The sequence below is a fragment of the Microtus oregoni genome, unplaced genomic scaffold (genome assembly GCF_018167655.1).
Source record: "Microtus oregoni isolate MIOR12 unplaced genomic scaffold, Mior012 000020F_ref0000438, whole genome shotgun sequence".
Taxonomy (NCBI): domain Eukaryota; kingdom Metazoa; phylum Chordata; class Mammalia; order Rodentia; family Cricetidae; genus Microtus; species Microtus oregoni.
In genome coordinates this window covers 38,667,643-38,680,393 of record NW_024543079.1, presented here as the reverse complement: position 1 = coordinate 38,680,393, position 12,751 = coordinate 38,667,643, and the positions used below count along the sequence as shown (strand labels likewise).

The 12,751-nt window shown below is 43.1% G+C and overlaps 1 protein-coding gene across 1 annotated transcript in view; it reads right to left on the bottom strand.

Annotated features, from left to right (window-relative positions):
• Window positions 1–5,876: 5,876 nt before the first annotated feature.
• Anapc1 (anaphase promoting complex subunit 1) overlaps window positions 5,877–12,751 on the bottom strand; it is a 74,660-nt gene continuing 67,785 nt past the window's right edge. The window contains exons 45-48 of the mRNA XM_041670188.1: window positions 12,549–12,644; window positions 10,865–11,060; window positions 9,074–9,208; window positions 5,877–6,757 (exon numbers count right to left, since the gene is read on the bottom strand). Coding sequence (XP_041526122.1) covers window positions 6,642–6,757; window positions 9,074–9,208; window positions 10,865–11,060; window positions 12,549–12,644 — 543 coding nt within the window. The 3' untranslated portion in view covers window positions 5,877–6,641. The remainder of the gene's footprint in view (window positions 6,758–9,073; window positions 9,209–10,864; window positions 11,061–12,548; window positions 12,645–12,751) is intronic.

The following is a 12,751-nucleotide window of genomic DNA, read 5'->3' as shown; positions in this document are numbered from 1 at the left end:
GCACTGTATTATCCAGGTTATATTATTTGAGCTATATTGTTTTGAGCCTGTTGTTTATATTAATAGTATTTTGGTTATATTTGGTTACATGATTTGTATTAATAAATATTGGTTTTTTAATTATTTATTACTAAAAACGACTCTGATTGACTCACAAAGTAGAATCCAGCTCTTCACTCTTTGAAAGATCATTCCAGAGTAGTGTTTTCTAATTCCATCTATTTATATGCAAAATTCAAGATGTCATTATTTTTTACTGCTGAGTAGTACTCTAATGTGTAAATGTGCCATACTTTCTTCATCCATTCTTCAATTGAGGGGCATCTAGGTTGTTTCCAGGCTCTGGCTATTACAAATAAGGCTTCTATAAACATATTGAACAAATGCTTTTGTAGTATGGTTGAGCATATTTTGGGTATATGCCCAAGAGTGGTATTGCTGGATCCTGAGGTAGGTTGATTCCCAATTTTCTGAGAAACCACCATACTGATTTCCAAGTGCTCATACAAGTTTACATTCCCACCAGCTATAGATGAGTGCTCCCCTTACTCCATATCCTCTCCAGCATAGGCTATCGTTAGTGTTTTTGATCTTAGGCATTCTGACAGGTTAAAGATGGAATCTCAGAGTTGTTTTGATTTGCATTTCCCTGATAGCTAAGGAAGTTGAACATTTTTTTTTAAAACATGTTTTCAAATGGCCAAGTATCTTTTGGCCATTTGAAATTCTTCTGTTGAGAATTCTGTTTAGTTCAGCACCCCATTTTTAAATTGGGTTATTTAGAATTTTAATGTCTAATTTCTTGAGTTCTTTATATATTTTGGAGATCAGTCCTTTGTCTTATGTGGGGTTGGTGAAGATCTTTTCCCATTCAGTAGGCTGCCTTTTTGTCTTATCTACTGTGTCCTTTGCTTGAGTGAGGTAACCCAGACCCAAAAAGACGAATATGGTATGTATTCACTCATAAGTGGATACTACCTATAAACAAAGGACAATGAACCTATAGTTCATGATCCTAGAGAAGCTAAGTAATAAAGTGAACCCAAAGAAAAACATATATAGACCCACCTGGAAATTGGAAACAAATTGCCTGACAAAACTGGGAGCATGGGGGCGAGGGGAGAGAGAAGGGAGGGTAGAAGGGGAAGAGGAGAACGGGAGGGTTGAGGAGAACTTGAGGGAATCGGATAGTTGAAATGAAGGACAGATATGAGAGCAAGGAAAGAGATATCTTTTTTTTTTTTATTGAGAAAAGGAAAAAAAAGTATCCACCTCCTACCAGCCTCCCATTTCCCTTCCCCTCCTCCCACCCTTCTCCCCCTCCCCCACTCCTCTCCCCCTCCCTCTCCAGTCCAAAGAGCAGTCAGGGTTCCCTGCCCTGTGGAAAGTCCAAGATCCTCCCCCCTCCGTCCATGTCTAGGAAGGTGAACATCCAAACTGGCTAGGCTCCCACAAAGCCAGAACATGAAGTAGGATCAAAACCCCGTGCCATTGTCCTTGGCTTCTCATCAGCCCTCATTGTTTGCCATGTTCAGAGAGTCCGGTTTTATCCCATGCTTTTTCAGTCACAGTCCAGCTGGCCTTGGTGCGCTCCCAAGAGATCAGCCCCACTGTCACAGTGGGTGGGTGTACCCCTCGTGGTCCTGACTTCCTTGCTCATCTTCTCCCTCGGAAAGAGATATCTTGATTGAGGGAGCCATTATGGGATTAGCAAGAAATCTGGCTCTAGAAAAATTCCCAGGAAACACAAAAATGACCCCAGTTAAGACCCTATGCAATAGAGGAGAGGGGCCTAAACTGGTCTTTCCAGTGATTATCTTAAATATTACCATAGAACCTTCACCCAACAACAGATGGAAACAGAGGCAGAGACCCACATGGGAGTACTGGACTGAGCTCCCAAGGTCCAGTTGAAGAGTGGAAGGAATGAGAATATGAGCAAAGAGGTCAAGACCATGAAGGGTTTATCCACTGAAACAGTTTACCTGAGCTAATGGGAGCTCACCAACTCCAACTGGACTGGGAAGGAACAAGCATAGGACCATACTAGTCCCTCTGAATGTGGCTGACAGTTGTATGGCTGTGGCAGACTGAGGGGCCACTGGCAGTGGCACTGCAATTTATCTCTACTGCATGTACTGGCTTTTTGGGATCCTATTCTCTTTGGATGTATACTTTGCTCAGTCTAGATGTAGTAGGGAGGGCCTTAGACCTTCCACAAAACAGGATTAGATGGGGGTGGGGTGGGAGGATGTATGGAGGGAATGGAAGGAGGGGAGGGAGTGGGAATTTGGATTGGTATTTTTTAAAAAACTCTATTAAAAAAAAAACAAAGTAAAAAAAATAGAAAGAAAGAAAGATCATTCCAAGTACTAAAAACAACGGTTGGGGAAGGGGAAGCAGTTAGCATCCCCAAGATGAGAGTGCCATCTGGACAGCAGAGGAAGAAAGCCAAGGTTCAGAGCATCTAAGGCCTTGGGAACCAGGAGGGAAGCCAGGCACTAAGGGTGCTTCAATAGAGCCAGTAGATTTAAAAAAGCTCTTGTCTTGCAAGCTTGATGTGAGTTTGATCCCTAGAGTATGCCACACAGCAGCAACAAGTGAGACCATACCTCAACAAGGCAGGTGAAGACATGCTCACAACTCCTCTTGGAGCTGAAGAGATGGCTCAGCTATTATGAGCACTACCTGTTCTTGCAGGGGACCTGGGTTCAATTCCCAGCACTTACACCCAGGCTCACAACTGTCTGTAAATCCAGTCCCAGGGGATCTGATGCCCTCTTCTGGCTTCTGGGGACACTATAAGCATGTGGTGAATGGACATATATTTAAACAAGCACTTGGATTCATAAACTTAAATCTCAAAATAAAAACCAAGTTACCCCCACCATGGGGTTTCTGCGGCACATGTACACCTTCACACACATGTAATCGTTTAAAAATGTAAACACGACTTAAGAATCAGTCTGACTTGGTTTGTCTTCAAGCTCACACGCAGCCCATGAACTGGGTGGACAGAAGATTTTTATTTTTATTTTATTTATTTTATTTTTTTTGTTTTTCGAGACAGGGTTTCTCTGTGGCTTTGGAGCCTGTCCTGGAACTAGCTCTGTAGACCAGGCTGGTCTCGAACTCACAGAGATCCACCTGCCTCTGCCTCCAGAGTGCTGGGATTAAAGGCGTGTGCCACCATCGCCCAGCCTGACAGAAGATTTTTAAAGAACAACAGATCAGAGTTTGGAGTGAGATGATACTGGAGACAGCACCCATGGTCTGCTCTTGGGATATGAATGAATGCATACGTGATGTGGAAAGAGGGTTTGAGATTGCTCGTGTCACTTGGAGGATCAGGAAGGCTGCAGCTTTACAGGCTACTTACAATGGGTCTGCTCCGGATTCCTCAGCTTCAGATCTGTGTCATCTATCCAGAACATTCCTGTTTAACTTCTGACAGTAGAAAAAGTAATACTGAAAGTATTTGTGTGTGTTTGGCTGGGGATAGAACCCAGGGCCTCGCATGTGCTTACACTCTATTACTGAGTCATTCACCCAAACCCCAAACATGCTTGGTAAGTGGAATAGGCACAGAAACACCCAAGCCTGAAAGGTGAGTGAGTGGTACAGCTAGCTTTGTGTGACACTTTTCCTGGGAAGACTCTCCCCACCGACCCCCAGACACACGTTCATAAATCAGTTAGGAAATCAAAGACAGACCAAAGAAATGACATTGCCAAAGTCCAGCTTAGCAAATCAATGAGTTTATTGGGACCACTTACAAGAGCAGGGGCAACTCAAAAGCAGCTGTATCACCAAAGCCACCTCAACATGGGCAACAGCTCTTCACAACTTGCAGACTGCTTGACTAGTCAGAGACTCCTCTCCCAGGCAGCTAGGCCTCCTCCTCTAAGCAGCTCTGGTGGTCAACTTGCCCCTTTCTGTCTTTTTATCATCCTCCATCCCCTACTCCTCACAAACACATAGAGCTCTATTTCTATAACCTTGGGGGAGCACTTTATGACCTTAAGCTTCAACTTTCCAAGACATGTGATGCTTGTTTAGTCTCTTGAGTTTCCCCTACCTCTTCTTCCTGGAGGGATGTTTTAATCTGAAGGAAAATACCATCAACACTGGCTTTCCTACCTTTGTGCTTGCTTTAGGGACCCACCTTCCACCCATGAGGCAACTGTGACATCAAGATCCAACATGTCTTGAGTTTTTAAAGCACACAATCTCACAAGGCAGAGACTTGAGACATCCATTAGCAACAGAGAAAAGGCTAACAGTACAGCTAAGCACTTGAGTACAAAAAGCACAGGAATTAAGGTCTGACAGGTACTTTATAAATCTTACTGAATTTACTATAAAGTTCCTGTTTTAAAATTCTAATATGAATGTTTAAAAGAAAAAAAGTTGAAAAGTACTTTCCAAAGTATCCTAAAGGAAAAAGATTGCAGTATTCAAGTTTATCAAAGCTAAAAGACAAAAGCTTAAACAAGATGCTCTATATAATGTGACCGTAGTCATAGACTAAGTCAATGAATACAACTCAGAAAAGAGACACAAAGGCCCATGTGAGTCCAAAGATGCTCACCCATATTTTCAACATGTTCATAAGCTCTGCCAATGCCAAGTCCTTTCAGCTGTTTCTGAGTCTCTTGGACTAGAATCCATGCTGGCAGCAGCAGACCAGAGCAGGGCTGGAGCGCAGTGCGATGGGGAAAGTCCAGCATGGAGAGCGAGGGCTATGTCAGAGCAGAAGCCTGACATTTGACCTCAATTTGCCTTGGCTCCCACTCCCTCGTTGGACCTTGAGGGAGGAGCAGATGTCAGTATCCTTTGGGGAAAGGATCTGAGCGCACTGTTCAGTTGTATGTCTGTAGCAGACAATACTTGTACTCACAGCAGCTACACCTTGTCTCCACTCCATGTGCACAGGAGGTGAAGCAATAGAACAAGTTCTGGCTAAATAGCCCCCACTTGAAGTCCCAGGTGCTGCTTTGAGACTAGACACTTCACTGCCAGGTTTCTCTAGCTCTTCCCTTGCGATGGCTCCTGGGAGGCTGGCTGCTGTGGATGGTGAGACTGCCTCCCATGGGATGTTTTGGAAACTAGTAAAGATAATGATTATCTGATGATCCTGGCATGCTGACTCGAGAGCACTAAAATTTATTCTTTGTGCTCATCCAGCTGACCACAGGCCCGTCAATGCAGTTTCCACTGTATCCAATCCTCTCTTTAAAGCTTACTGTTCACTCTTCTCGACACCATCATGACTATTTTTCCTCCTGTATGAGTTAATGTGTCCAAAAACTAGTCAGACACCTCTCAAGTCTTTCTACAGCAACTATTAACAACTGAGAGTGAAAATAACAAGTGCCTGAACAGTTGGTTCAATCTTGATGAAATTGAATGTTCATCACCTACCAATTCATAGCAATCTTTAAGATTTTGCTCTCAAAGTCAGCCACAAATTACCTTGATGCAGGCAGATGGACATTACCAAATCCCAATGGAGCCTCTATATTTGCTTTTTCATTAACAAATGGGAAATCGGTAGGTAGAAATTTTGCAGTTCCTACTTATTCATGGTTCCACTCTTCTGAAAGCAAGCTATGAGCACAGGCTGGAGTGAAGTGGAAGGAGCTCTTCCTGCCACGTGGGGCTGAAGCTTAGGTGCCTTCAGAAGACTATCTTGCTTCACGGGCTGTCTTGAAACCCAGAACACAAAAATACTCCCCAAATCTTCAGTTCTGATGGACTTTTATATTTAAAAATATTTTCTTAACATTCCTCTATAGGGACAATTTTATATTTTTTGGGCAGGTATCATACACTAGCCTGCACAGGCTGCTAAAACCAAATACCAGACACGACGGTTTAAGGATGACAAATTTATTTCTCATATTTCGAGATGCTGAAGTCCAAGATGCTGTCTGAGTGGTTCCCCATGAGGGAATCTTCCTGGCTTTTAAGCGGTTGTGTTGCAAATTTTCACATAATAGTGAAAGAAAAGCATTCTTCCTCCTCCTCTCCTGAGTAGGCCATCGGGTCTATCAAATTAGAACTTACCCTTAAGGTATCCTTTAACCTTGTTACCGCCCAAGAACTGCAGCCCACAGTCACACTGAGGTCAGGGCACAGTCCTGTACTCCATGCTGGGCAGGCAATTCTTCACTAGAACTCTGCTCGCAGTGATCATATTGTCCACCGTATCATAGAGAAGACGAGTGTGACACAGAAGACAACACAGGACTCTCCAACAGCGGCGGAAAGTCCACTTTCGTGATGTGGTTTTTCAGTCTGGCACTTCTGAGTACAGACCTTTCACCTGAACCACTGAAGTTCAAAGGCTTCAAAAATCAGCCTGTCGCTCTGTTCTGAAGTCCAAAGCAATCACCAATAGTTTTGAAAACAAACCAAAAAATCTTTATTTACAAAAGAGCGTCTGAAGGACTCTTACACATTGGCTAATGACATGGACAGCGACAGTGTCTCTGGAGCACTTCCAACACAGATCTTAAACACAGCGAGGCACACGCCCCCGAGTTCCACTGCTCACCAAAGAGAAATGCTGCTGCAGCTTTGCTGTCATTATGATTCTGTGCTGTGGTCATTTCAGGGAGGCTGACTACCAGATGTGGTCACATAACCATCGGCTGTGGGTTTCCAAGCAGCAAGGGAGCCAGTCTGAGCAAAGCTCGGACTGGAATCTTCAGCTGTCTAAACCTGAAGAGGAGCTCAGCAAAGTTCGTACTCCCTGAAGAGACAGAGATGCAGGAGGTTACATCACTGCACAGCCTCAGCCACACAGTCCTCCCAAGGAGCACAACATATGTATGAGCCAGGCATTCTTCCTTCAAGACAAAAGCCCCCAGAGGCAATCCCTGAATTTTTAATTTCCTAAAATACTGATAATTTAAACTTACCCATTCTGTACTTTAGAGATTCAATCACTGTGGGAACTTTTCTATGCACATTAAATTTAATTAGCCTCAATTACGATAAGTGATTCTGAAAACTGATTCTAACACTCAATTTCTGATCTGTGAGTTAGATCTTCTACCAAAAATAAAATAAAAGAGGCAAACAAACAACAAAAAACCACCACAGACTGAAGACTGAGAGTTGACCTAATGCCTGTGACTCTTGGTCCCACAGAGATCGCACATGACTAACTGGGAGTGAGGCCTGGGCATCCAGGGTTTTGAAAGCTACACAGATGATTCTGTTATACTTCCAAGATCTCAACCTGATGGAAGTATGGGGCATCACCAAGGAAGTCTTTAAGCTTCATCACCATGCTCCTATAATCCCAACAGTGCAAGTTATATACACTTTTCGATTTCCCTGCTTCTTGGGATTCTTCCCTGCCCCATTTGGTACTGTTTACTTTCTTATCTGAGTAAGAACAGGGTGGGGAGCAATAAAATAAAATAGGAAGGAAAAAAGGTAGGGAAGAATCTTGCACAGCCAGAAGCCAGGGAGAGACAGCTATCGGACTCGTGGAAAATACCAGCACCAAAGAGGAATGCAAGGGCAGTTTGAGGCAACACTAATCTAACTAATTCCTAGCCTAGGGCTGCATTAGCGGGGCAGCTTGAGGGCCTGTCAATGTAGCTGCTATTACTATTGCTATTTTCCTGAGATAGGGTCCTGTGGGCCAAGGCCAGCCCTGAACTCACACCACAGCCAAGGATGACCTTGAACTGCTTCCCCCCTCCAGGAAATAAAATCCCTGGTTGTGCTTAGGTGGTGGGTGTGGGCCACCAGGCCCAGTCTGGAGACTGTTTTTACTGTACACCACATACTAAATTCCACTAACTTGAGTGCTGGGTACTTCTGTGTTCTTGAGATACTAAGTTTTAATCTGAATACAGTTAACTTTCAAGAAAACATACATGAAGTTATGATCACAGATCACAACTTGTGTTGATTTTTTATGACTGAAGCTATATCCTCCCAAATTCTATTAAGAATTAGCTGTGGGACGGGCACCACCGGTCTGGTAAATTGTCTTGTCCATTGGCAAGCTCTTCCCTCCAGGAAATTCCTTTACCTGCAACTTCTTGGCCTGTGACTGACTCTTCTGAAACCCCAATCTCTGGCATTTTCCCCGCAAGGCTCTCTCCTCTCTGAAGCCCCGCCCTCTGCCCCTCCCCAGCCCTCTCCTCTCTGATGCCCATCTTGCAAACTCTAGCTCCCTAGGCTTCTCTGTATCCTCACCTCCTTCACACAACTCAAGGTCCTTAAGGTTCCCTTTCCCCAACACAGCTGAGAACCTCTCAAACAATCTAGTCATCAAGGATAACACCAAGCCATTACTTTATGTATTTGTCTTTCTGTGTTTGTTTCCATAGAAGAGGCCACAAAATACAAGCAATTCCTCATGGCCATAATTAGAAGTCTGTTTATAGTGTCTGAGGCTTCCTAAATTCCATAAATGAGTACTGGCATTAAGCTAAAAGTGATTAAACACTATCCAAACAACCTTCCCCTTCTCAAAAATATTTTTTCATCCTCAAAATATCAATTTAAGCATGACATGAAAAGATCAGACAAACTCAGAGCCTGTTTCCATATTCCAACTCACGTCACTCAACTTTTTATACTTCTTAATGTAAAATTGTAAAGATCTAGAAAATTAAGTACCTGTAGCTTTAAAGTTTTAGGGTAATAGAAATTGTGATTACATACAACTTTTAAAAACTAGGAAACCTTAAAAAGTTCTAAGAAAAATGAAGTGACTTCTATAAATATAGCTCAGGTTGAGTGTTTGACAGCCATGGCCAAGACCCTGAGTTCAATCCATATAAACTTAAATACATATACAGATTTCATTCATTATAACAGAATAATATACACATCTAGTTTATAGTCCTACTCTGAAAAACACTTTTTTTTTTTTAGAAATAAAAGTATATGATTTGTTGTTCTATTTTCAGAAAGCATTCTCAACAAACACAAAGCAAGACTACAGATGAGTGCTGCATTGGAGAAGGTAACTCACAGGAGTGTCTCCCTAACTAGAAACTGGTGGAAACATGTACTGAAAAGAGGGTCAAGGTGGAATTACCTTCCAGTCCCAGAGGCGGCAAGTGTCGTGGTGCTGGCATAGAGTGGTAGACCAGGAAGCAGGCCAGCATGTTTAGCTGAGATTTGTCAACAGGCTGCCCACTGAGGTAGGCATGCACAGCCACATCACCTCCCGCTGTGAGAGGACACAAGAGGAGTTAAATGGACCAAGAACCAAGAACAGAGATTAGAAAAATGGGAAGGATTATTTTTCTTATTCTTTCAAAAGTGCAGACTTAGCCCCTGGCACAAACCAGGCAGTGCTGCACAGTACAGAGGCGAGAGTGGCTGAGTTTAGAGTGCTGAGGAGGTGAGACAATATACACAAATACACGAGATTACATGGTAACAAACACCCACTGTCACTTCTTTTCCTCCAGTATAATATTCAAGGAGAATGACTTAAGGCCAGGAGAGACTATATTTACTCTTGGTTGGAAATGATCAAATTCCAACGCCTATCAGAGAGCTTTTGAAACACAGTCTGACACAGTCTGGAGTTTCTGGTGTGGTAGGTCTGGAGCACAGGTACAAAAACATGTCTGTAACCAAGATGCAGCCATTCAGTGAGACATTCTGCAACAAGGAGGGGTGGATTGAGGAATGGGATGAGATGGTCAATGCCACATTTGCTTCTGGGACAGGAATGACCCTATCTTCATGCCAAGGCTCCTAAAAGCAACTCCTTTCTCTCTCTGAGCATCATGAAAAACTGGAAAGTTGCAATTGCTGGCTGTACAATATGAGGAGATAAAGTGACCACAGAGTAGTAGCAAATGGAACTTTAGGGGTAAAAGTTGAAGCCCCAGCAATTAAGGAACCTCTTAAACCTGTCTTATCTGTGTGTTTCTAATAATACTGGCTTACTGCTAGCTTCATTATTTAAACCAAATTCAGTTCAGTCGTCTGCTACAGGCATAAGACAGACATTTGAACCAAAAAGAAAATTTGAGAAAACAAATAAGAGACCTAAAGATGCTTGGAAAACTGAATTCACCAAGTACCCTAAAGAGCAACAAGACCAACCAGGTACTATGCTAAGAATGGACTGTCATTTTACACTCCTCCGAGAATTTGATAAGCCTTAATGGCATACTTCCCAATAACAAAGGCTCTCTACATGTGTTGAAATACCAAATTTAATGGAAAGAAAACACTGACACCTATTCTATAGCATTTTCACACACACACACAAAAAAAAAAATGGTTGAGTCTAATGCCTATCAGAAACATTTCAAAGCTATACAGAAGCATCTGGTAAATGGAAGGACAGTGCTCACACAGCTGCTTTCTTCATTCACTCCCCACAAGCTGCTTTACAGTCTGTTTGTCAGAAGCTATTTCACAGGAAAGCACAGTTACTACTAGGACTAGGGTTTGTATGTACGCAAAGCAGGTCACTGTCAGCTATTTGCTAGGAAGAGCTGAATGAAAAGAAAGGGATATGAAAATCCAGGAACTGGCTGCAGTCAGTCAGCTTTATGTACAAGTAATAGATCAACTGCATTCCCACAGTCACATCACTTCTCAGAGTTATGAGTAACTTTACAGTTTCCCTCCTTCTGAAGTTAGCACTTCTCCTGGCTGAGCCACGGCCACAAGATCTCATTGACTCATTCCATAAGCCCATTCCTAAAGCAGGTAAATGTATTTTTAAAAGTCTTAAACAGGATTTAACTCATCAAACCATAGATTATGCTCAGGTTTACCTAGTTTGCCAGTGGGAACTGTTAGAATAGAGAAGCTTCAGTCGAGTGTACCCTAAAAGCACAAGGGCACTGTGTCACCATACCTTGCAGCCACTCATCCAGGGTGGCATCAATAGTGCACTTCACCACAGGCAGGAACTCAGAGTTCATAAAGAGACCTCGCTTAGGGTCCTGCTGCCTCTCTTGGTGGCTTCGGGAACTGAAAAACTCTAAAATCAACTTTATCTGCCAAAGATCAGATGTATCTGACATGTCTCTCTTTTTAAGACTTCTTATAGCCTGTGTGAGGAAACAGAAAGAACAGTTTGTTTAATGAAATGGTAGGATGTTGTAATCATGATATTTTCAGTGTTGCATTCTAGGGTTTGCTTAAAATAATGCTGACAAGATCAGCAAAAGGCTATGGTGGACCATGGGGTGTTAAAATGCAGTTGACCAAAATAAGGAGCCTTCCCTGGTGTGGCTCCACTTTCTTCAACGCGAAGGCAACTTCCAAGTAAAAGGAACAAAGGTCAAGGTCATTCAGCAGTTCTGAATAAGGAAGATCCACTGGTGTATAAATCTCTGGGGAAGAGGTCAAGTACAATGTCAACAGGATCAGACAGGAATCCCAGTGAGGCAGAGGGCTAACTATTGATCTTAAGAATTACCTATAAAGGTACCAGGGCTACCACCAGAGGAGACATTCATCCATGGAGACTGCTCGAGGTGGTGGAGGGGAGAGTTCCCGGAGCTTTAAAAAGGAAGGGAATCAGCAACCAAGAACACAGCTTAGCTACTACGCCAAGAAAGGCAGCAAGCAAAGTGCCAGCACAGCAGCAGTCACTCTCTGCAACTGACAAGAGATGGGCCCACACTGTAGCAGCCTTCTGGGCCTGTGCAACACTACTCCACAGATGACAACTTTCATGCCTGGGGAATTATCTCCTGCCTAAATGCTTTTCTACTCAGCTACCCAGCAGATCATTTTGACTATCAAAGACTATTTCTTTGGCATGAGACAGAGTCCCAACTGCTAATCTATAAACTCTTCATATTTACTGAGGATTTTAAAAACTATAGGTTCTGGATGTTGCACCGCCCTCTCCCACCCTAATTCAACTAAGTAGGTATAGAACAGGATTTGAAGATCTGTATTTTGAGATTCCCCAGATACATTTTAGTCAGGTCAGAAAACTATTGGCTTGGCTTAATTGCAAATCTGGGTCTGAAAAACTATGAGATGTGAGAATGCTGTATCAACAACAACTCTGATGGGAGGCCGATGCTTCAGGAAAGCTCCCAGGCATTATGTTCTACATGCCCCTATTAGGCACTTACAAACCATCTCCCTAAATCACCAATTCCTGGTTCTCAAACTTCCTGCAGCCTTGGCCAAGGAGGTGGGATTTCATATTCAAGCAATCACTGGGGCACATATGGCTCACCTACTGCTCATTTGTGGCCTTCCTTCCTATGAAGAAGTTTTCCAGAAAGGAGGCAACAGATGGCAGAGGAAATGGTCTCTTCCTCCCCACATCAGAAGGAGACAGAAAGGGACATGGAACTCCTAAGAGAAAGGCAGCCTTCCAGAGAGCATTCCTGTTAGCACCAGCCCAGCCTCTGTGCGATAGCATAGAGCTGTCAACTGGAAATGGTTCCCTGCTTAGATGGCTAAAAGCAAGCAAGAAACTAAAAACTGAATACATAGGAACTTCCCACAGTTAAGTAGGTCATTTGAAATACAGGATCAATCACATCAGAACACAAACAACTTTGGAACCATACCTGATCCATTGCTATGTAGGCAGGCAACATCTCTGGGGTTTCCTGAGTAACACACTCGTAGAGTACTGAAGAAAAGAGGTCCAGAATCTCCTGTTTCTATGGGGAAAAAGCACTTTTTAGCACATCAAAGCATGTTGCAAAATCAACTCAAGAAACAACTGTGGAGCAGTTACAATGCCTATTCTGCAGCTCCGTGGTAAACA